The sequence below is a fragment of the Larimichthys crocea genome, chromosome XX (genome assembly GCF_000972845.2).
Source record: "Larimichthys crocea isolate SSNF chromosome XX, L_crocea_2.0, whole genome shotgun sequence".
Classification (NCBI taxonomy): domain Eukaryota; kingdom Metazoa; phylum Chordata; class Actinopteri; family Sciaenidae; genus Larimichthys; species Larimichthys crocea.
Genome location: NC_040030.1, coordinates 18,028,261 through 18,047,377, shown reverse-complemented (window position 1 = coordinate 18,047,377; position 19,117 = coordinate 18,028,261). Strand labels below are relative to the sequence as shown.

The 19,117-nt window shown below is 39.5% G+C and overlaps 2 protein-coding genes across 2 annotated transcripts in view; one reads left to right on the top strand and one right to left on the bottom strand.

Annotated features, from left to right (window-relative positions):
• Positions 1-1,781: 1,781 nt before the first annotated feature.
• cog5 (component of oligomeric golgi complex 5) overlaps positions 1,782-19,117 on the top strand; it is a 58,763-nt gene continuing 41,427 nt past the window's right edge. Inside the window, exons 1-6 of the mRNA XM_010740742.3 lie at positions 1,782-1,883; positions 2,394-2,533; positions 3,602-3,659; positions 4,276-4,330; positions 6,874-6,943; positions 10,842-10,962. Of these exons, the coding sequence (XP_010739044.1) occupies positions 1,838-1,883; positions 2,394-2,533; positions 3,602-3,659; positions 4,276-4,330; positions 6,874-6,943; positions 10,842-10,962 (490 nt within the window). The 5' untranslated portion in view covers positions 1,782-1,837. The remainder of the gene's footprint in view (positions 1,884-2,393; positions 2,534-3,601; positions 3,660-4,275; positions 4,331-6,873; positions 6,944-10,841; positions 10,963-19,117) is intronic.
• On the bottom strand, positions 14,280-19,018 carry LOC104926801 (G-protein coupled receptor 22). Its single transcript, XM_027272156.1, has 4 exons — positions 18,509-19,018; positions 17,621-17,765; positions 17,331-17,477; positions 14,280-15,988 (listed from the first exon to the last, which is right to left on the bottom strand). Exons 2-4 carry the CDS (start codon positions 17,741-17,743, stop codon positions 14,936-14,938), a joined length of 1,323 nt encoding a protein of 440 aa, XP_027127957.1. The 5' UTR covers positions 17,744-17,765; positions 18,509-19,018; the 3' UTR covers positions 14,280-14,935.

Below are 19,117 nucleotides of genomic sequence, written 5' to 3'. Positions count from 1 at the left end.
AACAACTAAATTAAATTGAAACAACCAAGAACAATAGCAGAAACTGTGAAGACAGTGACCTGGTGAGCCACAGTGCCTATGGAGGTATAGATCAATGCAAAAATAAAGTATGATTCTGAACAAATGAATACATTTATGAATGAAAAAATGGTATGAGCAGTTGAGATATACAGTACTATATATATGTACTATGCTCACTATATACGTAACTTCAGAATGAATCACTCAGCATGTTTCTCAAATCTCATTTTCTGATAATTATTCTTTTCAAATCATTAGGTCAGTTTAAAAAAAAATCTGGAGATAAATGTAGTCATACTTTTCTATTACTCACTTAATGTAGAGAGATGGGTCATTAAATATAAAAGAGATGATGGGGGCGTCTTTACATAAATCATTATACTACTACTACAATGTGGTTATTACTCAAATAAATAATGGGCCTTGAATTTGTATATTATGATTTGTCAGCGACAGTATGTGAATATAGTATTATTACTAAAATATTAATTAAATTAACTATATATATTAAAATAAAGTATTATCTTTGACAGTATCCTATGTATATTTCTCAAAATATGATAAATAGTCATCTGCACAGTAATCCCTAAATATGTCACCTTAGCTTTGACTGGGGTGTCCAAACTTAAACGTGGTGAGATTTGACAATTGCTCAAGGAGGCCCACCTTCCATACTTCCATACTGGACTTAAACCAGCCACCCACTGGTTCCCAAGCCAAGTCTCTATGGACTGAGCTACTGAGTTATGGCAAATAAAAAAGCCAAATCTTCTAGCATTGCAGTACATATAAATATATATATATTTACCCCCGAGTAAGGGGTCAACAACAACGCGGGCTAACTATCGTCATACTAGCCAGTGGATGCATAGACATATATACATAGACGCCGCATTGAGCGCTGAATCGTACGTAAACGGCGCCGCCATATTGGTTCGGGCAGGTCTGCCCGTAAACTAATACAATGAAATGGACTGAACTTCATAAAGCGCCTTTCTACAAAGTTCTTCAAGTTAATGTCTCTTATACACCCATTCACGCACACACTAATATATCTGGGGAAACAAACAGGCACCAAAAACAATGTATGTAACTTTTAAAGTGATGATTATAAATGTTTACTCCTTATGTAAGCACCAAACCAACGTATGTATTTTTCTAATGCTGAGTGTTTACAGCTACTAATGTGTGTAACACTGTTACTGTGATGATAAATATGTGTGTGTGTGTGTGTGTGTGTGTACTATATGTATGTATATATGTTCACGTTGAATGTACACGTTAGTGCTCTTTATTCAGAAAACCCTCATGTCACATCTACATTTCAGGATCTGGTTATTATAGACACAGATTAAATGTTAAATATAAATATTTCAATATTTATCATCACAGTAACAGTGTTACACACATTAGTAGCTGTAAACACTCAGCATTAGAAAAATACATACGTTGGTTTGGTGCTTACATAAGGAGTAAACATTTATAATCATCACTTTAAAAGTTACATACATTGTTTTTGGTGCCTGTTTGTTTCCCAGATATATTAGTGTGTGTGTGAATGGGTGTATAAGAGACATTAACTTAAAGAACTTTGTAGAAAGGCGCTTTATGAAGTTCAGTCCATTTCCTTGTATTAGTTTACGGGCAGATCTGCCCGAACCAATATGGCGGCGCCGTTTACGTATCGCGACCAACGACCAACCCGCTCAATGCGGCGTCTATGTATATATGTCTATGAGTGGATGTGTGTATCCCTTTAAGGCTCGTGCAACGTCGACGACCTCCCGTCACTTACGTCACACGCGGAAGCGTCAACATGGAGGACGGCAGAGAAGCTTCCACGAATTCACTTCTTAGAGATGGTACGAAGAGCTTTATGAAGAGCTTTATGAAGAGCTTTATGGAGAGCTTTATGAAGAGCTTTATGAAGAGCTTTATGAAGAGCTGTATGAAGAGCTTTATGAAGAGCTTTATGAAGAGCTTTATGAAGAGCTGTATGAAGAGCTTTATGGAGAGCTTTATGGAGAGCTTTATGGAGAACTTTATGGACATGTTACAGTGTCGTTAAATTTTCACGCTCGTCCGCAGCTTGCTAAATGCAACACACTTTTCCGAGCTAAGCGGCCGTGAACGTCACAGTTCTTATTCATAACATGACGTGTTTGTCTGCGTGAGTGACACTCACCGAATACGTGTGTTAAATATGTGCTGTACTGCTGTTCACGTTAGTGGTAGACGATGTAAATTGGTGGAGCTGCAGACAGTGTGGAGCTGTGTTAGAGAGCTCTGGCTTACTGACGTGGTGGAAGAGAAACATGAACACACACGTGTTCTGTTCTGAGTGCTCTGAGAGTGTGCTGCTGTGTTCGCAGAGTGTTATGCTGATTTCCTAGCTGAGGACTTCGATGTGAAGACGTACACCGCTCAGGCTATTCACCATGCTGTCATCGCTGAGCAGCTGGCCAAGCTGGCACAGGGCATCAGCCAGCTGGATAAAGAGCTGCACAGCCAGGTACACTACACTACACTACACTACACTACACAGTCACTGCAGAGTGTGAAGGCTCAGTGTCGCTTCAATGAGGTGAAATCAATGTTGATTACTCAGAGATTCGTATGAAGTGGTGCACAATCACATGAATTACTCTCTACTAATAAATAAGCAAGCTGAACTTGGAAATTAAGATGAATAAACAACAGACCTTACTTCCTGTAGAATAGAATAGATATTTAATTGATCCCTCAAGGAGAAGTCCTTGTTTCACTCAGTGCATGCATTCTTATAACCACACACACGAGGAGATGTTGGAGTGACGGCCAGCCACACATAGCGGCACCCTGCGAGCATTAAGGGCACCGAGGAGGTGAACTGGCACCTCTCCACCTACTAGTCCACCCTCGATACTTTGGTCTGTTCTGAAGTATGGAACCAGCTACCTTCTAGTTCCCAGGCCAAATCCCTACAGACTGAGCTATGGTGCAGATAAACAAAAGTTTGCCTCTCTGATTTGATTAGTTTGATTAATGAATCACAGAATATTTGGCTGATGGATTATTGGTTTTGAATAGTTTGCCTGCATTTCCTGATTTCACCTTGAATGGGAATGTTTTCTGATTGTTGGTCAGACATTGGAAGTCATCTCTGGGAAATAATGTAATGTTATTTTCATTTTATAGACCAAACAATTATTCAAGAAAATAATTAAAAGCTTAATCAGTAATGAAAATCACCAATTTAGTCCTTGTCAGGTTTAGAGAATGTAGTATAAGAGTAGGTTTCATATGATTTCTTGATGTAGTCAGGGTAGTTATGTGTTACTGCATGAGCTACAGTATGTGCGCAACCCTGTAGGCTTATTCCACCAGTATTGTAAGCCACATGTTTAACCCACTAAAGTTTTATATGTTTTCTACTTTTAAATACAAATCATTTGTACTTTCTCCAAGCACTGCTGGCAATTTCACAAAAGTGAAAGAAATTTAAGCAGAAACTTGAAATTTTAAAACCAGGTCCCAACAGAAACACAGTGGTAGCCACAATACATTCACCTTCATGTATATTTCTACTTCTTCCTTCCAGGTTGTGGCCAGACATGAAGACCTACTGTCTCAGGCGACCGGGATAGAGTCTCTTGAAGGTAAAAATCCACATTTACATATGCTGCTATTATAACTTCACAAACAAAAGAGCTTCATGGACTTCATACCATCGGCTTTAGAATGACTGTTTTTTTCCTTCCTGGCTGCAATTGGCTTCAGTTGATTTTAGGATGCTGTACGATCATTATTTAGATGATGCAAGTTTGAGACGTGCTCATTCATTCAGGGTTGTAATGAAACCCAAATGTGAGATGTTGAAAACCTGTGCATCCATATTCTATGTCACTATTTCAAAATAAATAAATAAATAAATAAACATGCATTCATGTCATCAGTGTAATAATGTTCAGAAAGCAGCTCAGTCAGGTCTCAAATGTCAGACTTTCCCACCAGAATATGAATGCATGCCTTTAAATCAGACTCAACAGTATTACAGAGCAGCAATAACTGAGTATTATAATTAAAAGTATGTATTAAAAGAATAAAGTGTGTTATTATATATAATAGTGATCTTCAAACTGCTCGGCTCTTCAACTATTGCACTTTTTGTGTTTCACCACAAGAGAGAGCCAGCAGACCTCAGACGAATCAGTCACTTCCAGTCAGATTCACAATGTTCTGAGAGGTTGATGTTGTTGTTGTTGTTGTTTTCAGGGGTCCTTCAGATGATGCAGACACGGATCAGTGCCCTACAGGCAGCTGTTGACAGGTAAATCTGTTTTCTCATGGCTTTAGTCAGGTCAGATGTATTTATTGTCAACAGTAACTCAGACATGACTGGCTGCAGTGTCTGCTGCTTCACATTCACACACCTGTTCACAACAACTGTCTCTATTCTTTGCTGGAAAACTTTTTTTTCTCAGTATAATTCATTATTTATGATTACAAGTTGTCAAAGTTTTGGCATATACATCCTTAATTATGACATATTAAAGGTCTAGGACTCACAGACTTGTGTGGGTGTGGTTTGAACAGATTTCATTGACCTGGCAACATAAGCTAAACACCTCACAGCTCTCATCCCATTTTAATTTAAATCCTAATCTAAATTCTGATTGGTGCATGACATGACCTTTTACCAACCGAGCCCTGCTGACTGCAAATGAGTGAGGAGAGCTCAGACAGAGACACAGATCCAGAGTTCTCTCATGGGAAATAACCAAAACTGTTCCAACTTTGGCAGGAGACAGTGTGTTCATGTATGATCCAATCACTCATAGTAAGAAGCTGATTGAGAAGAACAGTGTGTGTATTATTATAGGCTACTAAATAGGTTTTCAGGCCCTGGAAAGTTCTGTAAAAGGAGTGACTGACATTGAAGCACTTGAATTGTCGAAATAGAATGTAGCTCCCAAGGGGATCATCTCTATTCACAATCCTGTGATGCAAATTTGTGTTGATTTTAATTATCAGCAGTATCAAACCAATGATTTTCTTTGGGATTTCTGGACATGGCAGTCTGAGGCATCTTGTGTAAACCCTGAACAGGTTCTGCTTTTGTTTCCATCGCTTTCCGCCCAATTTGGGGATGAAATAAGATGTGAAGACGTCCAGATTCTAAAAAATTAAGCTTCACAATGCACACTGCAGAGCAAACCGGAAAGCTACATGGTGGTTCAACATGATGGACACTGTTATAACAGTAACCGTGAAAGATCGATTAAAAAATATCAGTCACATCTTTAACTTTTCACTGTTCAACAACCACTTACTTCATTTAACACACAGAAGAGCTTTTTTTCCTATTAGGCCTCCTGATACATAACAGCACTTTTATGCTGACAACACACTGATTTATCTAAGCTGTGACGCTGAATACTTTATAAAATTGAATTCCTCTAAAACTGATATCAAGCGAATGTCTCAGAATTTCCCTCAACTAAACAGTAATCAGTCAAACACTGATCACAGGTTGGTACAAGTATCCCAATTCTCAGTCTTATTCTCTAAACCACACATTTTACTACACTGTAAATGATGTGTGGTGTATCTGAGAAAGGGCCACAGCCAAGACCAGAGCAAAAGAACCATGATGTCATGAGATTCTGGTTCTAAATTCTAAATTCCACATTCTAAATTCTAAAGGATCGAAGCAAAAGAACAAGTTTTGGCTCTGGGGTGACCATGATGTGTGGTGTGTCTGAGAAAGGGCCACAGCCAAGACCAGAGCAAAAGAATAATGATGTCATCAGATTCCGGTTCTAAATTCTACATTCTAAATTCCAAGTTCTGAATTCTACATTCTAAATTCCACATTCTACATTCTACAAGATCGAAGCAAAAGAACAAGTTTTGGCTCTGGGGTGACCATGATGTGTGGTGTATCTGAGAAAGGGCCACAGCCAAGACCAGAGCAAAAGAACCATGATGTCATCAGATTCCGGTTCTAAATTCTAAATTCCACATTCTAATTTCCACATTCTAAATTCTACATTCTAAATTCTAAATTCTAAAGATCGAAGCAAAAAAACAAGTTTTGGCTCTGGGGTGACCATGATGTGTGGTGTATCTGAGAAAGGGCCACAGCCAAGACCAGAGCAAAAGAACCATGATGTCATCAGATTCCGATTCTTAATTTTAAATTCCACATTCTAAATTCTACATTCTAGATTCCACATTCTACATTCTAAAGGATCAAAGCAAAAGAACAAGTTTTGGCTCTGGGGTGACGATGATGTGTGGTTTACCCGAGGATTAAAGGTCTGTTTCTCTCCACCAAAAAACGTGGAGAACTGCATTTCATAGCCTGTCAACTGGACTATTAGAACTCTATGGCATCTCTAAGAATTCTCTGTCCTGTTTACAGTCATTCAACAGTCACTCAGTCACCAGGTTTTAGCCGGAACTATGAGACAGGGTGATATTTGACTGGATACATGTTGGTCTTTTAAAACTTTTAAAACCGAATGTTAGATTTCTGACCTGCCATTGTGTATTCCCAGTCGCTCTGATGCTTCTCTTCTCATCATTTAAAGACTCAACCACAAAAGTGACCTCTGCAGTTTGAGCTCCAAGATGATCTTTTAAATTTTTCTTTTTACTGTTTAATTCAGACTTTTTTGTTGTTTTATCTTTAATTTTATCTACAAAACAACCAGAAATGGCATGATCTGTCTCACACTCGAACCAAAGACTCATAAGGCCCCTAAAAGTTCAGTTAAAAGAAGCTGTAGGAGATAATTGCAGGCCTATACGATGTCTATATGTGTTTTATCTTCCTGGGTCCTAATGGAATCCTGCATATCTTTCCAGGATAAGAACAAAGATTGTTGATCCGTACAACAAGATTGTGGCCAGGATCACCCAGCTTGCCAGACTGCAGGTAACTATCCAGCATACACATTGTGATGATAGTATTATGAACGTTTCTGTGGCTGTGTCAGTCAAACTCTATATACAGACACGTCTTAGCATAGCAGTTTTACCAAAGAACATGATTTTACATTCGATTCAAAGCTTTGCAAAGCCCACAGAGAAATCGACACTGTGTAGGAGAGAGGTCCAGCGATTGCTTATATATGTAGGCATGAGATTTGTTGTGTGCAGAGTTTAAAGCTGCACCATGAACATGACAAAGCACGCAGCTCAGTAAGAATACTGGGCTGCAGTACTGCTGTTTGTGCAGCCGAGGGAAATCATGATTAAATATTGATGAAACAGCGGCTGTAAAAAGGTCAGTGTGATTCTGAGGTCTCTCTCCTGGGCTAATGGCTTTGTGTCGCTCAGATTTTCTGTGTGTGTGTTAGAGAGAGAGACCGCTCTCAGTCTTGTCTCTGGTCTGAGCCTTCAGTATGAGTCGAACAGCAGTTGATTAGTCACTGGGGAATCCACTGCCTCCGTTTGTCTTTTTTCCCTCATCAACTTCGTTCACTTCCTTCTTTGTGTGTCTGCTGCATCACTGATTGACAGCAGCATGTTAGCCTGGTTTCAGACCATCTCCGTGATCATCTCTGATCACTTTGCTGGTCTGACGTAAACCAGCATGGCAATTCAGTCTAAATAGGAGGATACAAATGGCTTCAGATCAGTTGTTGTTGTCATTTTATTGTATGTAGGTGGCAAACAGCCTGTTTCCATCTACAGTACTGAATCCAAAATGTTACATTTCATTTTTCCGATGAAAAAGACATCTTTCCCAGTCTCTTCTCAGGGGCAGCTGTGGTTCAGGAGGTAGAGCGGGTCATCCACTAATCAGTGGTTTCATCCCTGACTCCTTCAGTCTGCAAGTATCCTTGAGTAAAACACTGAAATCCAAAATGCTCCAAAAGGCTGTGCCATTGTTGTGTGAATGCTTAGCTCCCAGTGAATGGCTGAATGACTTATGTAGTGTAATGCTGCGTCTTGACCACGCAGCAATCTCTGTGGCTGGGAAATAAAGCCAATGCCAGTGCTATAAACTGCAATTCCTTGAGCAGTCGCCTGAGGCTGGCTCTAGAAGTGAGTCAGTCCTAATAAGTCCCCATGTTAGACAGCAGAAATAAACATGTTTACAGCCTGGTACAAAATACAGTTTTGGTCTCTATAGCTAATTTCCCCGTTCATGACAACTGTACTGAGGGTGATTTTATATACAACTCACCTGTTCAGATAATATTAAGACTTAAAGTTATGTAGGATTAATGTGGCTGCTTTGATTGACAGGTGGGTGGCATTACAGATGGCTTATTAGAGCACCCAGGTGTCATTCCAGCCTTAGGTCTGCCACGATCCACGTCTTTGCTGATATTTAGATGAGCCTGGAGGCGGAAAAGGCAGCAAAGCCAACATATTTTTAGCTTTAAAACAGCACCTTGGAAACATATGGGTGACGTCACTCATATTCCATTATCCATATCCATTCTTTATGCTGTCATTGATCTTGACTGAAAGGCCAATAAAGGCTTCAGATAAGTGTCATGGTTATCCGACATGGCTCACTACTTAACATTTTGCACAGCTTGGTATTTTTCAAAAATTCCAGCTGAATTTGCAGAGGACAGCAAGCCAGATATTTATAAATATTAGCTTTTTCTGACATTTGAGGGATAGTTTTAATTTTAAATAACTATAACATAATGACATCCTACTGCACGCACACACAAAAGTTAAAGAGATCAACTTGGACAGTGTTACAGGAGACAAGAGAGGGACTCGGACACAAGCTTGGCATACACGTGCATCGAGCCATGTTGTTACACACCTTGGCAGAAAAATCTGCTATTCAAAAAGGCCTACTTTTTGGTTGAGACTTTCTACAACTATTGGATGAAATTTGATACACACACAGATGTGATCGGGGCGGCTGTGCCTCAGGAGGCAGAGCGGGGATGATTGGTGGTATGATTCCCGGCTCCTGTCTGCATGTCAAAATGTCCTTGGACAAGATATAAGTAAAAGCTGTGGTCGGAAGTGGTCAGAGAAATAAAAAGTCGCTATATGAGTACAGTCTGTTTACCATTTAACTAATGGCATGATTCTGTTAGCATGCTAACACACTAAACAAGATGGATAACTGTTAAACATCAGCATATTAGCATCATCATGTGGGCTTGTTAGTATGCTGACGTCAACATCCAGCTCAAAGCACCATTGTGCGTGAGTACAGCCTCACAGGACTGCTAGCATAGCTGTAGACTGTTAGTCTTGTTATATTCATACACGCACACAGATAAGCGATATCACAGAGACATGACAGGCCATCAGATCTCAGCTACACTCCTTCTCCTCCACTTCATGGCAGCCAATATTATACTGACCCTCTCCTTCCTGTCAGGCATTTAAACTGCCCTGTGCTGTCAGTCTTTCTCTGTCGCTTTTAATTTCACCAAATCTATTTTTCTATTTTTACTAATACAGTTACTACTAACTGTAACAGACCTTGTGTTGCTTTCCATCTTTGAACTGTGTGAATCATTTCCCGATACAATCCACATCATGAAAGATGCTCCTTCACTCATCTCTTTTTCCTGTTTTGTCTGAATATACAGTACGAGTAGTGTGAATAGCTCCATGGTTACCATAAGAGTTGGCATAGCAACAATAAAGCGTGATATTTCCTCTCCCGGCTTTAAAACCAAGCACTACTGACCAACAAGACTGCTTGGCTTGAAAGTACCACATGTGTAAAAATAATATAAATACAACGTGCAGAAGGCTATGCCAGCATTAGTCTGGCACTTGTATTATTGGCAATAACAACACTTTTCTTCCAACTGTCAAAACAGTTTTTCAGCTTGCCTAATACGGAAAATCCTGGACTATCATTCCAAAAAAATTCTTGGAACTTCATTATAACCCAGGCTTTCTATGCTGTGTTATTAACTTTATTTTACTTAAATGTCCAGTGTATACAATTCATAGGGCTTTATTTACAGAATATAAGGCATAAGGGAAATATAATATTCATAACTATGATTTTATTTGTGTATAATCACCTAAAAATAAGAATCTTTATGTTTTCTACAGACAACACAGGCCTTTGTCCATGAAGTCTGCCTTGCTTTTTGCAGTTTTTATGCACATTTCACAGCTACAGTAGTTTGTCCTTGACACACGGAAGAAGAACATGAGATCAGGGGGTTGCCACTAAATCCTACACACTGTCCTTTTAAAAGAAATAGATTATAGGACCAATGTCATTTTACTAAATAAGATAGGACTCCTACAAGTCAGGGACTCAATATGTTCCTGAATATACTCTGCTAATGAGATTTGGAAAGATTAGACTGGTTGAGAAAAAAGTAAATCTTTGAATTATTTAGGAAACAATACATGAAGAGATCTGGAATATGACCTTCTCTGAATCGTGTCTTGTGTATACCGTATCTATATGATTGTAAAAACGAAGTTTAAGAAATAATGAAGCTCAGTGTGGTGCAAAGATTTCAATAAATGCGTTGGAATTGTAAAATCTCAGTCATCAGAATGTGTATGGAACAGGGACATTTTTATAATCTAAGAAAACCTCAACAGATAAAGGTGTGAAGCAAGTGGCTGAAATGCTTCTCTTGGATCGACCTCAAGTTCATTTGATGATAAACTCTTTCATATGGCTGTTACTTCCAAGAGAACAGTCAGGTATACCCACAAACGATGGCCTTGAGCTAGGCTTTACTGTCTCACTCTGACATGTCAGCAGTGCGTCACTCTTGCTTTAGTATTTGCTTACCTCTTGGATATTTTGGTTTAGGATTGATTCAAACACCTCACCATCTTGCTCTCTCCCTCTCGTCTTGATCCAGGTAGCCTGTGACCTGCTGCGTAGGATCATTCGTATCTTGTACCTGAGCAAAAGACTCCAGGGGCAGCTACAGGGGGGCAGCAGGGAGATCACCAAGGCCGCCCAGAGCCTCAATGAACTAGGTAAGGACTTGCATGTTTGTTGATGTCTAAACTAAGCTAATCTGCAAAACTACAATGGTTACTATGGTCTCCCATTAAGCACCACTTGCATGTCTGTGATTTTCATGTGTAACAGTGGCTAATGGTATAGTAGAGTATAGTCTGGTTGTTTTGTGGTCTATAGGACCACAAGAAGAGGATATCATACAGCAGCTTCAAGGACAACAGGACTGTTGACCTTTACATTGCAGCATGAGGCTTGCTCTGTCAGCTACTCTGCAATGGTTTGACAGATGAAACACTATCCAGAACTCCAACAAGACTCGAGCATAAACACACAAAAAGATCATTAGAGCGGTCATATACACACATTCAACAGATTTGCCTAGTAAGGTCTTTGATCATCTTCTAATAAAACATACAGTAGTGTGAACATGGATAGTTGCTTACATGGTGTGCATGTTTCACGTGTTAACAATTTACTGTAAGGTCAGTGCACTACACTTCATATGATCACTTTAAATGAACTATTAAGGAATAGAGTCATTTATCTCATTATCATTTATGCATAACACTGAATAAGGAATAGTCCACCTAACCTGAACACTCACACTAAACTACTAAACTCAATAACATTGCTTGTCTCTAAAAGTAAAATAAGGGGCACATTTCTTCAGGATGGGTACTGAAGCCCAGTATCAAACAGGTCTTTAGTTGTTAAAGGCCATAGTATTGATAAGTTCTAATGTTATCTGTTCTCCTGTTGCTATTGGAGTAACAAAGACATTTTTCTGGAATCCATTTCCGATATTCCCAATCCAAAATGCCGATCTGTCTCTGGGCCTGTGATGTGTGAGGTGCAGGGCCAGCTCTCCATAGAGAGAAATAAACACTCAAAAGTCTGTTTACACTTGCCTGCATCGATGCAGACAGTCTTTTGCATGTAAGGGTGGTAACACAAGTAATCTTTCCAAAACAAATAGAACAATTAACTAAGACAATTAATTAAGAATCCGGTACCGTTAAAGTTGATTGCAGTATTGGTAAGAGTAGAGAAACCATGACAAACTCAATGAGACCCATCCCAAACATTTCTTCATACAGCTCCAAAACAAATTCATAGCACTGAACCTCAATATACTGTATCAACTTAATTAACTAGTTTTCATTTGCCTGACAGTCATAGTGTGGGAGTCTTAGTGGCTTACTTATTTGTTTCCAGTGGCTGGCATCCTCCTTCTCTTTGAGGTGTATTGCTCACAGTGTGGTTGCAAGAATTCGTGTGCTAGATTTGTCATTTGACTGTACCTAAGTGGACAAGTAATGTATAATGACAGACAACTAGATGGACTTCTGTTAAAGATTCCATGAAAACTGTTGAACTTGAAAGATTGTAACTTCTATGGTTACATAACCCTTTCCTAGTGGGTAAAAAGTCCACACAATATTTTGATCAATTCTACCTTAAATCAAACTGCATTTCTTTCCATGATTGATAGCCCACCGATGAATCAGTATCCTTGAGACCAATTACAATGCTGGAAAGTGCAAAGTGCTTATTAACATCGATGTTATATAATGTTAGAAGATGTGATAAGCACTTTGCCTGATACATTATTGCCTAATGTCCTACTCCAATGTGGAAATACATCACTTAAAAGAGGTAATGATACCATGATACCCAGTTCAACCCCAGGTACCCCTTTCTCTTAGCTCTCAATCATAGACTTGGTGTCAGTCTCTTGGTCATAATTGTTGCATCTAACAATGGCTGGATAGGTTCAGAGGACTGTGTGACCTTCTGGTGTCAGCAGAGGAAAAGTGATATTGATGCAGAACATGTCACCGCCACCAGTTATCCATCTGCCATACTACCCTTAGTTATCACAAGGCATTAAGCGTGACAGAGCGGGTTCACAAGGACAAGTGTTTTCAGAAGCCTTTGACTGCTAGCCTGTGACCACTTTTCATACCACACACACACACACACACACACACACACACACATACACACACACACACACACACACACACACACATAAATAAACACGCAGGCTCCCACAAATTCCGTTGGCTGCAGAGAGCTTTTAAATGGGGTCAATGTCCTCAGTGTTCTCCAGCACAGCCACAAACTCTTATAGGTGTTACAGTGTCGGCTTCTGGTCTCTACTGTGCCAGTCAGTTGTTGTCCAACAATTCCAACAATTTTTCAAGTGGGCTTTGCAGCTTTGTGTTTTGTTATGTTTCATACTGTGGGGTCCTGGAATCACTTCACTGGGGTTTAAAGAAGGTCATCTGAAAAATAGTTGAATGCCTTTGCTGTTTCCTTTTCCCAGAGTGTATTCCAATTAGAACATCTTTATTTTATTTTTTATTTATTTATTTTTTAAAGATAATTTTTGGGGACTTTTTTCAAGCTTTACTTTGATAGCGACAGCTAAAGAGTGACAGGAAATGTGGGGAGAGAGAGACGGGTCACAGTTCAAATTTGAACCCTGGGCTTCCGCAGCAAGGACTGAGCCTTTGCACATGGGGCGGCTGCTCTACCAACTGAGCTAAACACCGCCCTCAATATAACCTCTTTAATGAAATACACAATTGGGACACTATATATCAGTATCGCTGGACCACTTTAGTGTGAAAAATCTCAACAATCCACATACAAATGGTTATTAAGATCCTAGTTCTATCTTGATGATTCTCAGACTTTCCCTCTATTAGCAACATGATGCTGGCATGTACTTTGAGAAAATGTCTCAGCAACTTAGATTTGCCATGATTTGGTAAACACATTCACATACTCCTCAGTATACACCATAATCACCTTGGTGATCTGGTTTCCTTTTTGTCATCAGCTTAAAATTTTAGTTTGTCCATTAATGTGGATTATGACCAAATACCTACAAATCTGACATTCCCATCACCCTCAGCTGTGTTTAGTGCTGTAACTCTGGTATCTGCCTGACATCAGTATGTTAGTATTGTGACTATGTTAGGATGCCGACGTCTTACTTTAACCAAATGCAAATACCAGCTGTTATAAGTAGCTCAATACAAATCTCAATATGAATACAACATGTTGATGTTTTCACAGTCTCAGTAGGTGTTGTGTTGTGATTATCCTTTCAGCATGGCTGAGGTTTTTTCTTTTCTATTTTATTTTATTTTTTTTATGCAGACGATTGTCTACCTTGTCTACTAGGACAACAAGGCATGCGATAGATTAGGGTTTACTAGGGTTACTGTAATGTGATCTGTACCTCTTAAAACACCAATAACTGATGAATAATAAAAATGCAAACACATTTTCTAAACACAAAGTGACTTGAGTTCAAAGGGAGGGATACTGACACATATTGTGCCTTTGGCTGTTTATTACAAATTGTGACAAACAATATCAGGTATTCTGTGACTGTACATAGTATTTGTCTCATCTTACGTTAACCAGAGAACAACACACACTGCTGCTTAGATACAGTTATGACTGAATTGTCCTTGAGAGCACTCACAACATTCCACAATAAATAGCAATAAATTACCCTCTGTGCGTGCCTATGACACCTATTTTGAGACAGGTCTTTGTACTGAGAAAAAAACAAATCAAGTAAGTGCAATCCTTGAACTCATACATATTCAGCTGTTGGTAGTTTCCCTTTTTACAAGTGATGTTTTATTTAAGGAAACTCCTCACCTGATCTCCTCAGGGAACACATCCTTTCTAAAATCATCATTTTAGTATTCATTCTGTAAGCCGCCCAGAATTTATGTACTCCGGCGTTAATGAGGTTTAGCTTGTTTAGATTTGTAATGTGTTTTCTCATCGTAGTCATATTTCCACCTCTCTAATTGCATAATAAAAACCCTCTATCTCCCTCTATAACCACAGTTTAAAAAAGTTTCTGTCATAGTCTGTTACTTCACTCTAATGAGTGGAATGTAACCAATTCCCATTTTACTGTACATATAGGACATATTTACATTTGAGTTATAACCATTACTCCACATCTTGCGAGCATAGACACTTTTGCCTGGCTTCTGTGTCCTCGAAGGTGACCTTCTTGTTTCTCCTGGGGTCAATCCATGAGTTATGGATGACCACATTGTTTGGCGTAGGGTCAGCTTCTACCACAGACACCACCCTCTTCTTCATCTTGCTTTTCAAAACCTTTTGGAACTTCTGCCGAGTGAAAGCATAGAGGAGAGGGTGAAAGATAGTGGTTCCATAGGCCATCACCAGGAAGCCCAAGCGGAGACGAACAGTTAAATCACTGGGCCCGGTGCTGAGGATGATGGTGTTGAGCACAGTTATTGGAGTCCAGCAAAGCAGGAATGTGGAGATGATGAGAAGGGACATCCTGAAGACCCGTTTCTGCCTCTCCCGTCTCTCCCGATGACGCTTTACTGCTCGTCTTAGTGCGATAATGACTGACACTGATGCCCGCATGCCCAAAGGTGCATTTCCACCTGCCCTGACTCCTGTGCTACTCTGCGAAGCGTCAGTCGACTCTGCTTGTGTTGCAGTGCTCAAAGAGATGGTGTTTTTGCTCTTTTGCTTCTTTTTAGGGAGGTTGTGCTGAAAACGTGTTCCAATGCGAATATTAAGTGCTTGAAGTATCTTGTAGTAAGTCACTAGCATTACCACAGCTGTAAAAAAAAAAATAGGGATCTGTGCTAGCAGGTGATAGTACAAACCCGGCTCTGTGTAGTATTCATTTGTTTGAGCCACTGTGACTACTGCAGTCTGATTCGCAAGGTCTGAACCAAAGTTAATAAAGAAGCCCACTTCCATAAAGGGAACCAGGAAACTGAAAAATGATAGAGCCCAGATGGATCCCAATAGAGCTACAGCTCGGCCCATTGTGAGCACACGGTTTGCTGGTCGCACTGAGATGTCATAGCGGTCCACAGTGATGGCCAGGACATTAGCAGCAGTAGCTACGCTTGCAAAGGAGACACAGGCCTCATGGAAACAGCTGATCATGGCTGTATCCGCTTCCAAAGGAAGTAACACCACTACGGTTGTCAGTGGGATACAGCATACACACACCTGAAAACAAGAAAAATCCAGGTCACATTCAAAATGCATTACATTTGTTTCCATCTACTCTTCAGACCACTTTCTATTGATTATAAACTGTACTTTGATTTCAAAGGGTATCAAGATGTCTGTCATTTTAGAGAACATACTGTAATCACTCACAGCTGTATTGCTAAAGGAATTATTGGATTTTTAGTTGCCCAAAAGTCAATGTAAACCCAAAATTCCAAAGAGAATGGAGGCGGTGTCTCTTAGTGAACAGGTCAAATGTTAATTTTAGACCTAATTTTTATGAATATATTGCGGTGACCAAATACATAATCCTGTTACGAATCAGAAGTTGTAGCACTTACTACATTTTTCACCAAAAAATGTTTGATTCTGTGTTTATTGTTAGAAAACTTTAGCTAAATTTAGCATCCATGAAGGAGGCATCTGGTCGTCAATCAGTTTTAGCAAGATTCTGTCAAATTCCTGTTACTTGTAAATATCAGAGCTTCGAAAAACTACTGTTTGGATTTTATTTTCATCTGGCCATTGGTTCTATGGTTGTTGGTTCTGTGATGTTGGTTTCATTACAAGATGTTTTAGCCAGTTGACACTGGGAAGTTGTTATCATTTGTAAAAATGACTGATGACCTGGGCTTAACACAGTGGATGGCAGTAGAGGTTTAAATTACTACTAATAGTTTAGCCAACTTTACTGCATTCAGCACCAGAGCCCAAAGTGTTGGATGGCAATGATTCAACTGACAAAATGAGATGTGACTGATGATTGAAATTATTGATGTTTAGTGGAAGACCTAGTTCCTGTTATTGTCTACATAATTAGATCCCATATTAGGGCTGTGCTATATGAGCCAAATCTCATATCCAGATAGAGATAATTTCATATTCAAATAATGATACACATTACAATGAAGAATTAATGTCTATGAATTTATATTTTAGTTTTAGAAGGCATGTGTGATATTTTATAGATCTTATATTTTTATACGTAGCCAGCAGAGAATGCAGTGGTACATACCACTGTCTTTTTGTTGGCTACGTATTGTATTTAAATTGATTGCGGCTATTACCATTGTCCATTTCCTCTTGGACAATTAGACATTTATTATCATATCTTAAATGAATTAAATTACCAAAAGCCTCTTGCAACATCTGAGTTTGGGGCTTGTTTTGAACACTCAACAGTACTTTTGTGGCACTCATCTGTGGACTCTCTCCATACTATTGACATGACCCTTGCATAGGTTGGAAAAGGGATTAGTGGTGTTTGGGGACCGGTCTGAGACAGTAAAGAAGCACGTTAAATGGCAAAAAGTAGCTGGTAATAGATTTCAGGACTCACCAACACATCCACAACATGCAGATTCATGGTAATGATGTTGGAAACAGAGCTGATGAGGTTCTGCTTCATACAGTAGAGGACGAGCACAGTGAGGTTGGAGCTCAAGCCCAAAACTATCTCCAAAAGCAGGAAGCCTGTCAGAGAAACCTACCAACAGAAAGAATAGGGTGGCGTTTACTGTCACATTCATTGTCATTTTAGTTATAATAATGCAAAATAAAATTGTGCTATCATGGAACATTGATTTGTTTGAAAATCCATCTGAGATGTGTGTTCAAGACTGCCATTACCTGGAAGCTAATGGGGTAGATGGCCTCAGAGGAGGTCTGGTCAAGGTCATAGGGGTCAGCAGTGTCAAGCACCGTCATGTTGCTCATTGTGGCTGCAGAGATCAACACTGGAGATGTGTGCATTATCCTGATGATAGGAAGAGGCCTAGAGAGTAGTTTGTACAAAAAGGCTATGAAATGAAAGGAATACATTTCAAAGGAATTTTAAATACTTTCAACCAGAGATTTGTTCAACTGACACCAGACCAGTGGACTTGCAGCTGCCACTTGCCTTTTGCTTTTAGTGACACATTGTGTTTGTAGATCAAGTTTGAGTCAGACTCAGATTTTATAAGGAATGGCTCAGGCTGCTTACTACTACTAACTTTTTGTTATAACTACTAAATTCTTGTTGAAACTGCACAGTGGAAAAAAAACAAATTCTTACAAGTACAGCCTCTGTATTTTTTGCATGTTGTACTTTTTTTTTGTACGTTTTTCATGGAAACCTCAGGTATATAGAAACCTAATTGCGTAACAAGACATGTGACTGAAGAGGTAATTCCCCCCCAAAATTCAGTAATAAATCTGGTAGATACTTGCGTATGTACATCATAACTAAGAGGAAGTTGTCAGGGGTCAATTGAAAGAGATACCAACAAAGAGGCCACCACTACTTTTTTAACCGTAGAATCAGAAGAAGCAGTAACATCATTGATACACTAAAGTGCAAGTGTTAGTTTTACGTGTAAGATTGTGAGTATCTGGGGTTTGCACTGGGGAGATCAAATTTTTTGCCCCCTTCACATATGTAGCAATTGACCAGGTATTTTCTGTCCTAAAACAAACCATTTGAGAGTCCTAAACATACCATATGCAACAGTAGTAGAATATGAGGTTTAAACTCACCACTCTCTCCCAGCAGTGTCCTCTCCAGCTCAGCAGCAATTGAAGTGGCCACAAGAAACTTGGTGGAGCATGTCAAATCATCCCACCATGTTCTGATAAGATTGATCTTCACTTCATCCTGTTCACTTGCATCATTCTTTCTGCGGACATATTGAAATTTGGCGGACAATGAAAAGTCTTTAGCTTTGGGGATACTGGCTCCGCTCAGGCAATAGCCTGTTTGTGAAACACAGAAAGCAACACATACCCGCCCCTTAATGGGGGGCATGTGGTTTGCAACATCAGTGCGGTGCACTAAGATCAATGCTTTCTTTCATACATAGCTCTGTCTCTTCATTGTCCGTTGTCCTTTGACCATTGCCTCAAGTCTCATCCCCGCCTGAACATGATGCCAGTGCCAGAACAATCCTGCTCTCTCCACTACGCTCCACGTTTCAGGTATTGTATGTATTTCACACTTGTCTCTTTATCTCTCTGGAGATGATGTCCATGTGGTCCGTAACACCTTATATCAAACCATGTCAGGTTTGTCATTTCATATTCCAGAAAATAGCACAGAGGGAGAGCAGAGATGAGAGAATGGACTGGAGGTTTCAACAGAAATGAAAA

Bases quoted from the DNA above. Each gene is read 5' to 3' on its own strand.
- LOC104926801 (XM_027272156.1), bottom strand. From the start codon at position 17,743: ATGCACACATCTCCAGTGTTGATCTCTGCAGCCACAATGAGCAACATG. The intron at 17,478-17,620 runs GTAATGGCAGTC...TTCTGTTGGTAG, and splicing joins TCTACCCCATTAGCTTCCAG to GTTTCTCTGACAGGCTTCCT. The intron at 15,989-17,330 runs GTGAGTCCTGAA...TCTTGTTTTCAG, and splicing joins TGCATGTTGTGGATGTGTTG to GTGTGTGTATGCTGTATCCC.